General features: G+C 45.1%; 1 protein-coding gene across 3 annotated transcripts in view; it reads left to right on the forward strand.

The window, feature by feature from the left end:
• The window catches only part of G6PD (glucose-6-phosphate dehydrogenase), a 29,923-nt gene extending 14,042 nt beyond the window's left edge, over positions 1 to 15,881 (forward strand). For all 3 annotated transcript variants that reach the window (XM_083158848.1, XM_083158850.1, XM_083158849.1), the window contains exons 3-13: positions 1,975 to 2,012; positions 5,423 to 5,531; positions 6,636 to 6,853; positions 7,427 to 7,585; positions 7,673 to 7,798; positions 8,480 to 8,573; positions 9,362 to 9,548; positions 11,556 to 11,791; positions 12,833 to 12,909; positions 12,996 to 13,088; positions 15,418 to 15,881. In XM_083158848.1, coding sequence (XP_083014974.1) covers positions 1,975 to 2,012; positions 5,423 to 5,531; positions 6,636 to 6,853; positions 7,427 to 7,585; positions 7,673 to 7,798; positions 8,480 to 8,573; positions 9,362 to 9,548; positions 11,556 to 11,791; positions 12,833 to 12,909; positions 12,996 to 13,088; positions 15,418 to 15,508 — 1,428 coding nt within the window. In that variant the 3' untranslated portion in view covers positions 15,509 to 15,881. The remainder of the gene's footprint in view (positions 1 to 1,974; positions 2,013 to 5,422; positions 5,532 to 6,635; positions 6,854 to 7,426; positions 7,586 to 7,672; positions 7,799 to 8,479; positions 8,574 to 9,361; positions 9,549 to 11,555; positions 11,792 to 12,832; positions 12,910 to 12,995; positions 13,089 to 15,417) is intronic.
• The last annotated feature ends 266 nt before the right edge of the window (positions 15,882 to 16,147 follow it).

Raw genomic sequence — 16,147 nt, forward strand, 5'->3', positions numbered from 1 at the left:
GGTCACCATTGGCTCTCAGGACAAAAACCAACCAACGGCTCCCAGGCCGATTATTCTATCATCGGATCCAGTCCGTTAAAACCTCATCGGTTTACAGACTGCTAACGTCACTCCCAGCTCCCAGGCCAAAGAACCCCATTATCGGTTTCCAGATTGATAGTCATACCATTGGTTCCCTAGCCGATAGTGCTTCCCATTGGCTCCCAGGCCAATATCTTTTGCTGGCTCCCAGGCCAGATTCCTCCCTCCCGGCTAAATACCAGGATCCAAGCTACAGTACCTGTCCTCATCGGTTTCAAGATTGACTACTACAACATCGATTGTCAAATAGACTGAAGACCTCCAATTGCTACTTCCCAGTGTGTGTCCTGTACATCCATCTCAGCCAGGTTCAGAGGACCAGGGCAGGGGGCTGCAACCTGCTCGTTTGGTGCAGCGAAGTCCAAAGCTCCTTGCGGAGCTCCCTGGCGTAGGCCACCAGTGGTTAAGACTCCGCGCCCCTGTTCCTTATATCCATGACCACTCTGTCCAGTTGCAGATTAGCCCCGGGGCGACAGGGGCGGTTGCCCCAGGGCCCCCATACATCTGGGGCCCTCACACCCGCCACCCCACCTCTACGGTGGCGGGTGGGTGGCAGGCAGCGGGTCCGTGTAGCGCTGGCGGGTAGGGGGTCCCTGCGGCCTATGTGAAGTCAGCAGCAGGGTCTCTGCAGCAGATGGGAACTAGTAGCGCTACTACTGTAGTTCCCATCTGCCCCAGGGACCCCGCAGCTGACTGCCTATCCGCTGCAGGGACCCCTGCCCGCCAGAGCTACACGGATCCCACTGCCCAGATCCCCGCGCTGCCCAGGTATGGGGGGGGATGCCTCTGCTTAAAACTACAGATCAAATGCAGTTCCATGATGCTTAATGCAGCATCCCCCCCTCCCTTTGTCCCTCCCTCCCTCCTGTTCAATGCTGGCACCTGCCGGGCCCCGCCAGCCGTCGATATGGAATCGGTATCCCGAGTCGAAGCCTGTGTACTCCCCTTTAGAATATTGATGATCAGAGAGGTATTTATTGCAAACTCCAGTATCGATTTATTACTTACAGGGATATCTTTTGTGGTGACACCCCGGTAACTCTTCCTCCAACTCATCCTGCTGGAAGCTGTTCTACCTTTCCAGAGCTATTATTCTATGGGTATACGGTCGTATTGTCGACCACACTTAGGTCGACAGTCATTAGGTCAACACCGTTGGGTCGACAGGGTTCTAGGTCGACATGGATGAAGCTCGACAGGGTTTTAGGTCGACATGGGTGAGGTCGACATGGGTTTTTTCACTGTTTTTTGACCCAACATGTGCCGACAGGCGGTATTTTATGCCCTACCATGCACTAGGGGGTGGTGGGAGAATAAAATAGTGTGCCGAGCGCAGCGAGGCACCGTGCCCGAAGCATAGCGAGCTAAGCGAGGGGCTGTGGTTGACATCCAACTGTGTCCATGTCGACTGGGTTGACATTCGGGTCAAAAAACAGTGAAAAAACCCATGTCGACCTGTTGACCTAACGCATTTGTCGACCTAAACCCATGTCAACCTAGAGCCCTGTCGACCTTGCTGCCTGTCTACCTAAGTCCTGAAGAAACAGATTTTTCAGTTTTGGTCGACAATACGATCCACACCCATTCTATGTTGGTGGATACATGACCTGTACTGTGCAGGAGACTTTCACAGCACTTACCAGTGGGGATTATAACAATAAACAGTGTGTAGGAAACAAAAGGCCTGTGTTCTGTCTGCACATCACACATGACGGACATTTGGAAGAAGATCAAAATATATTTAAAAAGTTCCTGTAAAACTAAAAAATCTGTTTCTCCAGGACTGTGACCCTCTGGAGCCAATACTAGGATATAAACACGTTATTCTTTAGGACAGTTGGTGATGAAGAGATTGGATCTTCTGGAATAATTTACATTCTGTTCATTCTACAGGGAGATTTGGCCAAAAAGAAGATCTACCCGACCTTGTGGTAAGTAGAAGACAACTATACAAATGGGGGGAATGTAAAGTAGTTATTTAATACCCCTTTTACATACTACCTGGGAATTACCCAGGATTTTGACTGCTGGGTCATTTTCCCTGGTGCAGCTGCCCTGTACCCTTTTACACTTACAGCAGCAAATTACAGGATGAAGCAGTTCTACCTGGTATTTTGCTGAAAAGCCCAGGTGAAAACTCTTGAAATGTACATTAGGGGTGAGATTTAATCAGGGTTGCCTACCCTCCCGGAATGGCCGCGAGGGTCCCGAAAATCGGGTCATCCTCCCGGCCCCCCAGAAAGGTGGGCAGCCCTCCCGGATTCTGGGGGACCCCCGCTCCCCCACCCCGGCCGCGGCATTTAAATGACCTTTTCTGACGATCACCGGAGAGGGGGCGGGGCCAAAGTGTCATCATCGTGCTGTTTAGCCCCGCCCCCTCCACAGAGATCGTCAAATTGAGGCACTTTCCTTCATGGGGGCGGGCTTAATGGTGTCACGTTTAAGCCCCGCCCCTGAATTCCTGCTGAAAGTCTCCTCTCCGGGCTTCTCCCGGAGAGGAGCTTTCTAAAGTTGGCAACCCTGGATTTAATAGGATGAGAGATTCAGAAAATAAGGTTTAACATGGGTATAGCACCAAACTGCAAATGTCTAAAGTGTGATAGAGTGGGGGCAGATCTGTTTCACTGCCGGTGGAAATGCGGACAGATTAAAAAAATTTGGGAGGAAGTATGGCAATTCTCCATCAAATTATTAGTATACACTTTTCCACTCACCCCAGAGTGGGCGATCTTTGGGATAACTGAGAGGGAGACAAAGATTGCAAAAGGCAAAACAAATTGTTACTGGCAATATCAGCTGCAGCTAGGAAAAGCATTCTCCACAGGTGGATAGACAGAGCTGCCCCCACAATGAAACTGTTTGAGGAAAAACTATTTTATATATTCCGTATTGAATGGGTGGAGGCGACACTCCAAAAAGAAAAAAGGGTGAAAGAGCTATTTGAAACATGGGGAACTATTATAGAAAAACAACCAAACATAATAAAGATACATCTAAGAAAATGTTTCCAAATAACGAGTTGGGACGAAACAAGAATAGCACGAAATGAAGACCCGATTAGCACTATTTAAATCCACTAGAATAAAGGTAGACAAGGAGAAATGCGAGAGTCAGAGGAAAGGGACAGGATTTAGATGCCTAGAAAGTCTGGTACAAAGAAGATGGGAACTAAAGAGGATAAAATACGTGACTGGTAGGAATGTATCTTATGCTGTGACCAATCTGTATAATCGGGTATTGTCCGCACCTGCTCCTATCGGAAGAAACAAATCTTAGAAATAATTGTCACCATCTATTACACAGTGGATCGGGGGCCTTAGGCACCAGGTACAACAGAGCGGGGATAACCCTGTAGGAGAACCCCATCTTCTTATGGGTAGCATAATAGTGGTCTTATATGTCCTTTTTATATTGTTCGTTGTTTAATTGCTTTGTATATTTTATATTATTTGTTGTATGTTTAATTATCTACTTTTCATGAGTTAGGATTACATTTATAATTTCTTCCCCTATGGAGCACTTCACTAACTTAAGCAATAATAAAAAAACAAAAACGACCCCCAGCACCACTTGGTAACCACCTATATGATAGAATATACATACCTTTAACGTGGCTCTTATCGGGGATCATCCTAGTGACTAAAATGACGAATTCTGAAGTGGGTTATATAGCGTATCCATAAAGGTATAATTATACAACACCCCTTCTGGGCCTTGTTCTCAAGAGATTGTATATAGCTCTCCACCTGAGAATAGATTCTAGTATTTGTACCAATGTTCTTGTTATTAATATATACTTGTAACCATCCCGGATGTATTGACTACCTGATGCAACCGCATGAAAGCTTCTTTTAATAATGTACATATGAAACTGAATTGAATTCTTTTGATTAATGTACACTTGCTTCAATAAAAAAGAAATCTAAAAAAAAAAAAAGAAATCTCCAGGTTTTTTTAAAGCGGCAATCATTTACACTTCAAAATCCAACTGTGCTGCAGTGTAAATGATTGCCGCTTTAAAAAACCTGGAGATTTCTTACCAAATCTCTCACTTTCTGAATCTCTCATCCTGTTAAATCTCACCCCATATGCGATAACATTCACTGCCTCAGGTATTGTATACAATGCATCCTTGGTGCAGTGACGACAATCTTTGGATCTGAGACGATGCGCACGGGGCTGCACATTGGATTGGAATCATCAAGTAAATGAAGTAAGATTTGACACTTTTCACATGTAGAAAAGAGCCAAATCATTTTTTTTTGTTGTTGGTTTAAATCAGTGATTCCCAACCTGGGGTACTTGTGCCACTGGGGGTAGACCGCACACTGATTGGGGATACTTTAAAAGGATCCGATACGTAATGCCGGCGGTCGGAATCCCGGCGGTCGGAATCCCGACATGGGGGGGACGTGGATCGCCCCCCCCCCTTGCGGGCTCGCTGCGCTCACCACGCAGCGGGCCCGGTGCCTCGCTACGCTCGGCACGCTATTTTATTCTCCCTCTATGGGTGTCGTGGACTCCCACGGAGGGAGAAAGTTTCGGGATTTCGGCGGTCGGGATTCCAGTGTCGGGATTCTGAACGCCGGGATCCCGACCGCCGGCAAATTGACCGCATCCCCTTTAAAATAATATGGGTAATGACAGAAGAAAAGGAAGTGGTCTCCTGATGGCAGACTACGTCTCCGGTTGCCGTGGAGATGAGCCACATTGCGTCACTTCCGGTCCGCCTGCAGTGTCCTCAGCATCTCCCCTTGCTTTTGCTTGACCCACAATCCACTTGGAGCTACCCGCACTGCCCTCAGACATCAGCAATCATCTGCCCCATGCTGACACGGGTGGAGGAAGCAGCGGCATTAATCCTACATGCCTTCGTGGGATCCCCGGATCAGTACACAACCCCGGACAGTACACAACCAGCGGCCAGACACAGAGGGACCCAATGCCTGACCACATACTACTCCTTTGCTACTCCTTAATGTAAAGAAACACATACCGCTCACTTCCACTCCACTAGTAAGTACTGTGGATATTTCGAATTGAGAGGAGGCGGGACTCAGAAATAAAAAAGACTAATCAAGGGGTACGGGAGGGAACCGCTGGTTTAAATTAGAACCACTTTTCTTTTATTCTGTAACCTTTCATTCTGACCCATCCTTAGCATTAAAGTCTATGGTCCTCAATGCTGGAGAAACCCATATGGTGTGGTGGGCTCGCGTCCAACTCCCCAGTTTCCCCCTGTGATACACACTATACAGTTATGGGGGAGGTGCACTACATAGACTTCATAAGTTATCAGCTAATTCCTAATGTTCCCTGTCATTGTTTTGTTCTCTTACAGGTGGCTGTATAATGACGGTCTCCTCCCTGAAGATACCTATATTGTGGGGTTTGCGCGCTCAAAGCTGACCGTGCAGGACATCCGGAAACAAAGCCAGCAGTACTTCAAGGTAATGTCCTGGCTGGGAAGGTTCTAGCACTATGCTGTCATAGGTGGTGTTCCCACCCCCCCCTGCAGCTCCCCTTTCTCCACATGTATTGAGTCATAGCATTATGAACATCGTAATGATGGCGAATAGGTGGGCGCTGGAATTTTTCATATTACTTGTGTGGCATTTTTATTTGCTTTGATAGTCATACTAAATACCAGCTCTTGAATGCTGGATAAAGTACTGTACACCAATTAATACCTGAATAAGGGGACTGCCCCCTTAAGGGGGGTATTCAATGTGTGCCATAATTTCCAATTTTCAGAAATATGGGATTCGAGTATACAATCCCAGATGTTTTCGCTAGGGAGACATCAGGGATTCACTTGTGCAGATCTGGCTCTTTGAAAAGGGGAATTTGCTGTTGCGGAAATGCAATTTTTTGGGGGATTAGCGTCCGTATCCTTGGCAAAGGGGATTCGTGGATCCACGTCTTTGCTGATTTTCAAATTGTTTCCGAAAATCGAAAAAAAAACAGAATAGATGGAATTCGCATTCCATCTACTCTGTCAGGAAATGGCCACTATTTTGCAGTGTTATGAGAAATGACAACATTGAATACCGCCCTATATGTATGTTTGCATGTCCCGATAAACATTCCCCCCTTTATTGCCGTGATCGTATATATTTTCTGTGTGCACACTGAACAATGGGGCCAATTCAGACTCTCGCCGGCGTGTTCACTCCATATTGGGCGGAATGGAGGCAGAAGCAAGGGAACACCCAACTGCTTGTGACGTCAGCGCCCGCCGCAAATTCAGAGGAAATTGTCAAATGAAAAGTAACTCCTGGCTGACTTTACGAATGAGGGATATACAATTTTATATATATATGCGAATATAAGCAGCCTAGTGAACAGATCTGAATCAGGCCAAATATTTGCATGTGTGCTTGTTGTTTACTTCTGACAACTTGTTGTTCAGCTTTGTTGTTGTGTGTTTGCTGTTGAATGACTAAAATGCAGCAGCTGTTGCAAAAAGTGTGTCCCATGCCAGTTGCTATAGCGCCACCTTGTGGTGCACGAAAGAATATTGGCAACAACTCTGATTTTCTTGTGTGCTTCAGGTCACTGATAAGGATGCAGGGAAGCTGGACTCCTTCTTCAAGAGGAACTCTTATGTATCTGGACAATACTCTGATGAAGCTTCTTTCAAAGCACTCGACCAACATCTCCAGTCGCTGCCCAATGGGTCTAAAGCAAACCGCCTGTTTTATTTAGCAGTACCACCCAGTGTATATCTGGATGTGACCCGTAACATCAGAGTGACCTGTATGAACACAACGTACGTGATTGCATTCCATCACCCTTAATATTGCTATATGTATTCATTGTTAGTTTTCACGTGTTTCGCCAAGGCAACCTGTATCCTGGTTTGGGGGGTGATTCAGGTTGGTTTGCAAAAATAAACTCCTTCTTTAATGGACAAAACCATGCTGTACTGCAGGTGGGGCAGATGTAATATGTGCAGAGAGAGTTACATTTGGACGAGTTCTATTATTTCTGTGCAGGGTAAATACTGGTTGCTTTATTTTTACACTGCAATATAGATTTCATTTTGAAAACACCCCACCCAAATGTAACTCTTTCTGCACATGTTACATCTGCCCCACCTGCAGTGTAGCATGGCTTTGTCCAATAAAGAAGCAGTTTGCTTTTGCAAAGTAACCTGAATCACCCACTTAGTGCGAAGGGGTCTTCCTGGGTTCGGTGCCGTGGGAATTCTAACGGGACAAACCAGGGCGGCCTGTAATGTGACATATTGTCACTACAGGACACATGCTAATGCTTGTCTGCTGGAGCAGCGATGTTATTACAGTAATAATTATGTTTCCGCCCTCTCTCTGTGCTCCTGCAGCGGATGGAATCGGGTGATTGTGGAAAAGCCATTTGGAAAGGACCTGGACAGCTCCAATAAATTATCTGAGCACATCTCCGCACTCTACCAGGAGAACCAGATCTACCGTATTGACCATTATTTGGGCAAAGAGATGGTGCAGAACCTCATGGTGCTCAGGTTAGAACCCTTCGCCTGTCTGTCTAATCTCAGCATTCTGTTATGTTACTGACCTTAGTATAACACACTTTACCATGCTTTCTCTAGATTTAGCAACCGGATATTTGGACCCCTGTGGAATCGGGATCACATCGCCTCTGTGGTTTTGACATTTAAAGAGCCATTTGGCACACAGGGGCGCGGAGGATACTTTGATGAATTTGGCATTATCAGGTACAAATAATATAAATGACATTATTATATAAGCCCTCCTGTCTATATAATATCGGTGATACTATTACGCGTGCCCCCCGGCCTCTGTAATATAAGTGACACTACTATATGATATATGAGCCCGCCCAGCTTGTGTAACATATTATGGGGCCCATTTATCAATTATCGCATTTACAATGCGATATGGGTGAAATATTACCGCCCAGGATCGCATTGTAAAATGCGATATTAGCGCTGGGATGGCTCCAAATGGAGCCCGTCTCTGCGATGCGCTTAGCCGAAAGCGGAGAGGTCTGCACATGTGCGGTTATCGCTGACCCCCCTGTTGACCGCACTGTCCCGATCCATAGGCTACAATGGGCTGTCTCCATCTCAGAATGGCAATAGCCCAGGGATTCGAAGCCGGGCTGCCCAATGTTAATACATGGAGCAGCTTCTCATCCCCTATAGAATCTTATGGGGGAGGCGGCCAGCGGCGATGCAGGCTGGATCGCAGCAGGGATCGGAGATTCCCCTTTAGTACATTCGGGGGATACTTAAATCTGGTGTTTTCGGGGATTTAGCCACAAATATTGTTAGATAAATGTAACCCTATATGAGCCCTCACGGCCTGTGTAATGTAACGGATACCATTATATGAGCCAGTGGGGCATTTGCTTCATCCTCTCTCTCTATTTCCAGAGATGTGATGCAGAACCACTTGCTGCAGATGATGTGCTTGGTGGCCATGGAAAAGCCGGTGTCCACTAACTCGGATGATGTGCGGGATGAGAAGGTAACGCATTGTTATTTGTAGGAGAGTAGGATACACTGCTGCTTGCACCACATACCAGGTTCTGTGTGCTGGAGAGGAAGATGGGAACATCAAGGATGATTCATGGAAATAATCCATCTGACGCTAACCATTAGTGGTGGGAACGTATGGGCCAGAATTCTGCACCGCATGGTGGAACTGGTTTACTGCTGGCATATTAACTAGCCAAAAGCTAACGTCACCCTCCTTCCCGTGCATATTAGAGAACACTGGTGCGTTACTGTAGAAGATCAATGTAAGATGGAGTATGAGATGGGAACATCGCCCTAGATCTCTGACTATACATGGGAAATAGTGTTTCTTGTGTCATTGAAGCAGTAGCACAAATGTTTGTGCTGGAACTATTGTATTGTGTTTCCTGTGCAGACTGTGGCCCTTATTCAGATCTGATTGCAGTACAAATTTGTTCTCAAAATGGGCAAAACCATGTGCACTGCAGGTGGGGCAGATGTAACATGTGCAGAGCGAGTTACATTTGGGTGGGTTGTGTTGAAACTGAAATCTAAATTGCAGTGTAAAAATAATGCAGCCAATATTTACCCTGCACAGAAACAAAATAACTCACCCAAATCTAACTATACATGTTACATCTGTCCCACCTGCAGTGCACATGGTTTTGCCCATTTTGAGAACACATTTGTACTGTGATCAGATCTGAATAAGGGCCTGTGATTCCTCTGTTTGCACTGGTCTAATTCATGTTTCACCTTTCCCAAAATCTGCATTTCTATTGTACGCTCTCTCCCCAGGTGAAGGTACTGAAGAGCGTGCCGGCACTGACCCTTGCCAATATTGTTTTGGGTCAGTATGTCGGGAATCCAGAGGGGCAAGGAGAGGCTCAGAAAGGCTATCTGGATGATCCCACAGTACCTAGAGGATCCGTCACCCCAACATTTGCCACTGCTGTGCTATATGTGCAGAACGAGCGATGGGACGGTAAGGAGAAAGTGCTGGGGAGATGGTTCATCATGTGCTACATTACTACACTTCTCACGTTATTGTTAACAATATCTTCACCCTGGCTAATGTCTGCATTGCGAGGCTGTGACTGGCCAATGATAGCCCACATTCGACTCTTTCAAGGCACTAGTGAATGACTCTGTTTCTAAGGAACGCTTTGTATATATGCAAAATAACACCAGCTCTAACTTTAACTAGATTGGGGCCTGATTCTGGTTCACTCTCAAAAGCAAACTCCTTCTTTAATGGATAAAACCATGCTGCACTGCAGGTGGGGCAGATGTAACCTGTGCAGAGTGATAGATTTGGGTGTGTTTGTTGTTTCTGTGCAGGGTAAATACGGACTGCTTTATTTTTACACTGCAATATAGATATTCGTTTGTACAAACTCCACCCAAATCTATCTCTCTGCACGTTACATCTACCCCACCTGCAGTGCAGCATGGTATGGTCCATTAAATAATGAGTTTGCTTTTGCAAACCAACCAGAATCAGGACCATGGTCTCCATGGCTTAACCTGGTACACTCCACCCCGGCCTCTCCATTTACTCTTCCTTTACTTTAACTCCATACTCCAGTATGCAGATACAGTACTTCTCGTATCACAGCTGTGCAATTCTGGCACTTCTTATTATGGCCCCATGCCATTTTTTTCTTTTTTCTTTTGTTTTATTGCATTTTGTTTATTGTATTGCACCTGTTGTCTTAGCTGGTAGATTTATAGGGCATACACCGGGTTGCATACCCTCTCGGATTGGGCGGGAGGGTCCCGGAAATCGGGTCCCCCTCCCGGCCCCCCGGAAAAGAGGGCAATCCTCCCGGATTCTGCCTCACCCTCCGGATCTCCCCAGCAGCTGCCCGGCCGCATTGTTGACTTACCGCGATTTGTGGCTATTCACCGGGAGGGAGGGGCTAAATATGCAAATAGCTCAATTTAGCCCCTCCCCTCCATGAGGCACCACAAATTGGGGGGATTTCCATTGCTGGGGGTGGGGCTTGATGACACCTACATCAGGCCCCCGCCCCCACACATGATGCTGACAGACTCTTCTCCGGGCTTCTCCCGGGCTTTTTTTCATTTATAATCAAAATCGAATCGAATGCATTTGATTTCAATTTGATCCCAATGCGCGGCCCAACAGCATTAAAACCGAACAGAGAAATAGTGCACGCAAGACTATGTAGTACAGATCTGTAATTTATACTCTAATTAAGGTGCCCATACACGGTACAATTATTGTATGCAATTTGGACTAGATCGCATCCCATATGTTTTGCAATGAGATGCAATCTAGTACAGAAAGTATGTGCAGCACATACTTTTTGAGCTGTGCGATGAGATGTGCACGGGAACGCGCATCCAACCCAATTCATCGCACCCAACAATTGTACCGTGTATGGGCACCTTAAATATAATGTGCACACTGCACCGTGCGATTAGATGGGGATTGAATAGAAAGTAAATCGTACCTTGTGTACGCCCCTTTTAATTGTGCTTAAAGTAAAAAAGATAACAAAGAATTCTACTAACAAAATACGCTGGGCATTTCCATTGGATTGCGGGTGGGTGCAGTGTGCCAGGGGCATGTGGCTGATGTCACATGATGTCAGCCACCCACCCTGTCTTCGTCCCGCTGCCCGCAAATATAAGTCAGTCTCCACTGACTTTTATATTTGCAAAAGGCAGGGGAAATCATTCGACGGACGGTGAATATCGAATGATTTCCCCTGCTGCGGGCACATGCCAGGGGATACATCCTCGTAACATATCCCCTCAAATGTTTGCGAGGGGACGGGGGGGGGGGGGGGGGGGTGTATTTTCGGCGGGGAGAGCTCTCTGAGACTCTGTAAACTGCAGCTTCGTTGTTCCCTTGTTTGATAACCAAAATAGACCATTTTTAGGACTGTGAATGCTCTCCTATATCTGTACCCCTCTTCTGTCCTTTTCCAGCTGTGTCTGTAACCTACAATTCTGTCCCCAGGTGTTCCGTTCATCATGCGCTGCGGCAAGGCTCTGAATGAGAGAAAGGCAGAGATAAGGCTGCAGTTCCGCGAGGTTCCAGGTGATATTTTCCAAGGACAGTGTAAGAGGAATGAGCTGGTGATACGAGTTCAGCCAGATGAAGCAGTCTACACAAAAATGATGACCAAGAAGCCAGGGATGTTCTTCAACCCTGAGGAATCTGAGCTAGACCTGACATATGGAAACCGGTACAAGGTAATTGGAGATATGCGCGTCCGCAAATACTTGAACTGTGATCTTCTCGCAGTTAAAGTTCCAATGGAGGGGGCGGGTCATGACTTACTATTGGGGGCAGACCAAACAGTTTCTTGGAGCGGCCTGAAAAGCGGTGGCGTGTCCGTGCGGCTCCGTGGGAGGGCCGCGGTGGCTGTGTGATGTCACATGCAGCTGTTGTGTCCCCAAACATGGCCAGCCGGCGCTTGGCACATCTCTTGGCTGGACCCAGTGTGTGGTGCCCTGAATTACATTTTGCAAAACTGCAACCAGATCTGAATCGGCCCCCCCCCATGGGGTCACTCACCTCCACTAACCTCGCTAACCTCGACCAGTGTGTATGTAATTGCCGATGCTGGTGCTGCGCCGGGTCCCCACCACCACCAGTATCGCCGGGTACACACATAGCCTAGAAGAAGGAGAGGAGAGCAGAGCACTTGCCACAATGGAGCATGCTGGGAGTATTGCCCTACCCAACAGAATAATAATAATTTTTATGCTCTAGCGCTTTTCTTTCTAAAAACATGGTAAATAGTACAAAGGCATCATATTTACAGCAAATTAAAAAAAATACTACAGAAATAATTAAGAACCACTAAACCTAGAGAACACAATAAGCATTCTGCAGGGTTGGTGCAGACATTTTGGATAATAGCTTCTACGAGAAAGGCACCAGGTGAGCGTACTATCCATAAAAGTAACCAGGTGAGGTGGCCATTTTGAGTGCGATACATAGAATAACCTTGAGTGGTTTAGGTCACACCTAGAAGAGATGACACAAAATGGGTGTTTGCAGTGTCTCAGTGTTGTCCCAACATAATTGCCAGATCCATGTCATTTGTCATCCTGTCTATGAGCGTACCAGGTGAGAAAGCCATGTTGGGCACACTACGAAGGTTATCTTGTGAGGAGATCAGCCATACAAGGGCCTGGGGCACACAGCTTTAGTTCTCAGTATACACACTTTCATACTAATAACTAGCAGCTTGCATATAGTAACTTCTGTATACGTCTACCTAACAGGATGTTAAGCTGCCAGATGCATACGAGAGGCTGATTCTGGATGTATTCTGTGGAAGCCAGATGCACTTTGTGCGCAGGTAAGTCTGGTGTATGTTGCACATAATGGAGAGGTGGGTGAGTCTCTGATATTGTCGATAACGGGTCACTTATTTTCTTGCAATAGTGATGAGCTGAGAGAAGCCTGGCGCATCTTTACTCCCATCTTGCACCAACTGGAGAAAGAGAAGATCAAACCCCTGCCCTACAAATATGGAAGGTGAGCAAAGAGACTACACTACAACGTATGTGGGCAAAGAAATGTGAGAAAGGGGCGCGATTTGGTAGTTAACCAATCAGTTAGAGTGAAAAAAAGACAGGTTGATTTCGTTGTGTAAATGATTGTCGCTTTAAAAAAAAAAAAAAATCTCTCTCACTTTCTGATTTTCACACCCTATTACATTTGGCCCTTAGCCTTATAACTTACCATCTATATGGGAACTCTACCAAGTGTGGTACAAATGGCCAATTCGACAGTCGGAATAATCATGTATTTTGTTGCAAAAGACCACGGATTCCACAATCCTGCAGCTGTTTTTGACAATGCAGATCCAACTTTTTAAAATGTCTGCATAGCTGCAATGTGTTCTAAAATGGCTGCGTGGAATCGATGTGTGCCGATATTTACGACTGATGGAAATATAGCCACACATTAGAATACCCCCTATAGCTTCTAAAAAGGAAAATAGGGGATGTTGGCCATATTTACCAACGACATTCTTTTATTATTGCATCCTAGAAAATGATAAACTGAACCCGATTGGTTGCTAAGGGGCAACATCACCACCTTTTTTTATTTTTAGATGGTTTAGTAAAATTTCCTGTGAATGATATTCAATTTGTCCCATTTTTGGGGGCTATTTTACCACTATTTTCTCTCTCTTTTTTTTTTTTTGGTCCATACCTTTCTATTCTATTTTTGGCGAGGTGAAAAATCACTCCGACACTTGAATATGCCCACAATTTCACGAAAATAAGAGGATTCACCGATCTAGGTGTTTTTCCACCATGCCAATTTTTTATTTTTTTTTGCCTAGGACAGAGGTTCCCAATCTTTTTCGAATCACGGCACCCTAGAGTATCTGAACTTTCCCAGGGAACCCCTAGGCCCCCCAAAAATATATAAAATTAAGTAGATTGTGTTTATATGTGCTAAAGGGCATGTTTAGCTTTTTTTTTTTTTACACATTTTATGATTGGCAGCCACCAGCACTGGTTTTGTCCATAAATAATTGATCATAAATAATTTGAATTGGTCCTGGACCACCTAACTGGGGCACCCCTGCAAGTGTCCCGAGGCACACCAGGGAGCCACGGCACACAGTTTGGGAACCACTGGCCTAGGAGAAAAATCATTGCTCTAATTGAATAGGCGAAATGTGCAAATTTAAAATGGCAAAATCAGCAGATTTTTTACCTAGGGGAAAAATCAGCACCAATTGAATACCCCGTAATAGTGCAAGACCACTCCAAATATCCAATAGAAATATAATTAGAGAGAGAGAAGGCCCTAAAGAAATGGGGCTCCTGTTTTGAATTGTCTTATGACACAAACTATAATCTCCATCAAAATAATAAACAATATACTGTCAAGTTCACAATGCAGTTGCTATATTGGGGGTGTATTCAATCCTGGGCAAAATTTTTGCCAGGCGAAAAATCACCAATATTTACCAGGTTTTTTGAGAGAATTCGACTTGGCCTATTCAGTCCCATGCCAATTTTACGCCTGGGTGAAAAATCTAGCATTGTCAAAAACGATGCAAATTTGCTAAATTGCCTGATTTATGTATTTTTAAACGAGATTGTAAGAATAAATATGACAAAGTTTAAGGTCTCTGGCAAGATTCATGATGCATGACAACAATAGTCTGTAATTCTTTGCATCTCTGCGGTGTGCCCTTCCGGCCTCACATGCACGACTATCTCTGACCCTTAGCTCTACCAGTCCTTTTTGCTATATTACCGTCTGGGATTGTTTTATTCCGTTACTGATCTTGTTTGAGAAATGCATGCAAAATTTACGTTGTGTAATTTATTTTTTTGTTTTGTTTTCTTATTGTTTCATTTGAAAGTTTTATAAAAATAAATAAAATACACAATTAAAAAAATTAGCTAAATTGACCTTAACGCACCTGATTTTGGTGAATTTGCAGCCGTTTTTGCCCATACCAATGCATGCAGAAAAAAAAGTGAAATATTCACTGAAAGTTTACTCAAAAACTGGGCGAAAATGCCAGTGATTGAATACTGATAGGCAAATCGTTGCAGTTTTTTTCACCTGGTGAAAAACTCAGCCAAGATTGAATATGCCCCATAAGAAGTATTGTATCATAGTGCTGTTTTATGGTGACGTTTGCTTGCCGGCACCCTTTTTTTTTTTTTTACTCTGAGAGATTATGTTATTACATTCTCAAATTAGGGTTTACAGTGTAACAACAACAAACTGAGGAACATTAATTTTCCTCCTCCCCTTTAGTTACATACCCCCGTGAATGCAGAGAACCTTTTGATTTATTTATTCCTAATATCTCCCAATCCTATTCCAGCCGCGGCCCACAGGAAGGTGATTTGTTGATGCAGAGTGTTGGCTTCCGATATGAAGGAACATATAAATGGGTAAATCCTAACAAACTGTGATGCCCTCCTCTGAAGACTTCTCCATCTGCTAGAATTTAACATCTCAACACTCTCCCCGGCGCAACCAATTGCACCATCGGATAATGTGGGGACCGAAGAACAACATCAATAATTGTACAACGTTACAGTATTTAGTGACGCTGGCCTCCAGTTTACATGTATAATCTCTGTCCGTGTTGCTTCCTCCGGCTACCTTATACCTACCAGGTGCATTCCTGGAGCTACCTGTATACCCTGTTGCTGTAGATCAGATGGACTGATGATTATAGATGGTGCTCACTGATGAAGCTAGACCATCTTATACATGTTCTAGTGGGGTTTTTTTTGTTTGTTTATTTTCATACAGGTTATATAGTAAATACTTTCATGCATATGTTTGTGTGTTTTTTTTACAAGGCAAACTGTAACTCTGCAGATTGTATCTACCTATAAGCCTTTATTGGTACTTTTGCTGGGACCCCTCAGCAGCACGGGAGATTCTAGTAGACGGCCGTTTATTTATGCGCAGGACAGGTGAGACCTCATCTGAGCTGTGACCCAGATCTCCCATAAGGGGCAGCGGATGACTCCTGGACAGGTGGAGTTCCAACAGTCATTTCTCAGACATCAGAATCCCGACTTAAGGTTCCCATACACATT

Source organism: Crinia signifera, chromosome 9, assembly GCF_055691185.1.
Source record: "Crinia signifera chromosome 9, ASM5569118v1, whole genome shotgun sequence".
NCBI classification, from domain to species: domain Eukaryota; kingdom Metazoa; phylum Chordata; class Amphibia; order Anura; family Myobatrachidae; genus Crinia; species Crinia signifera.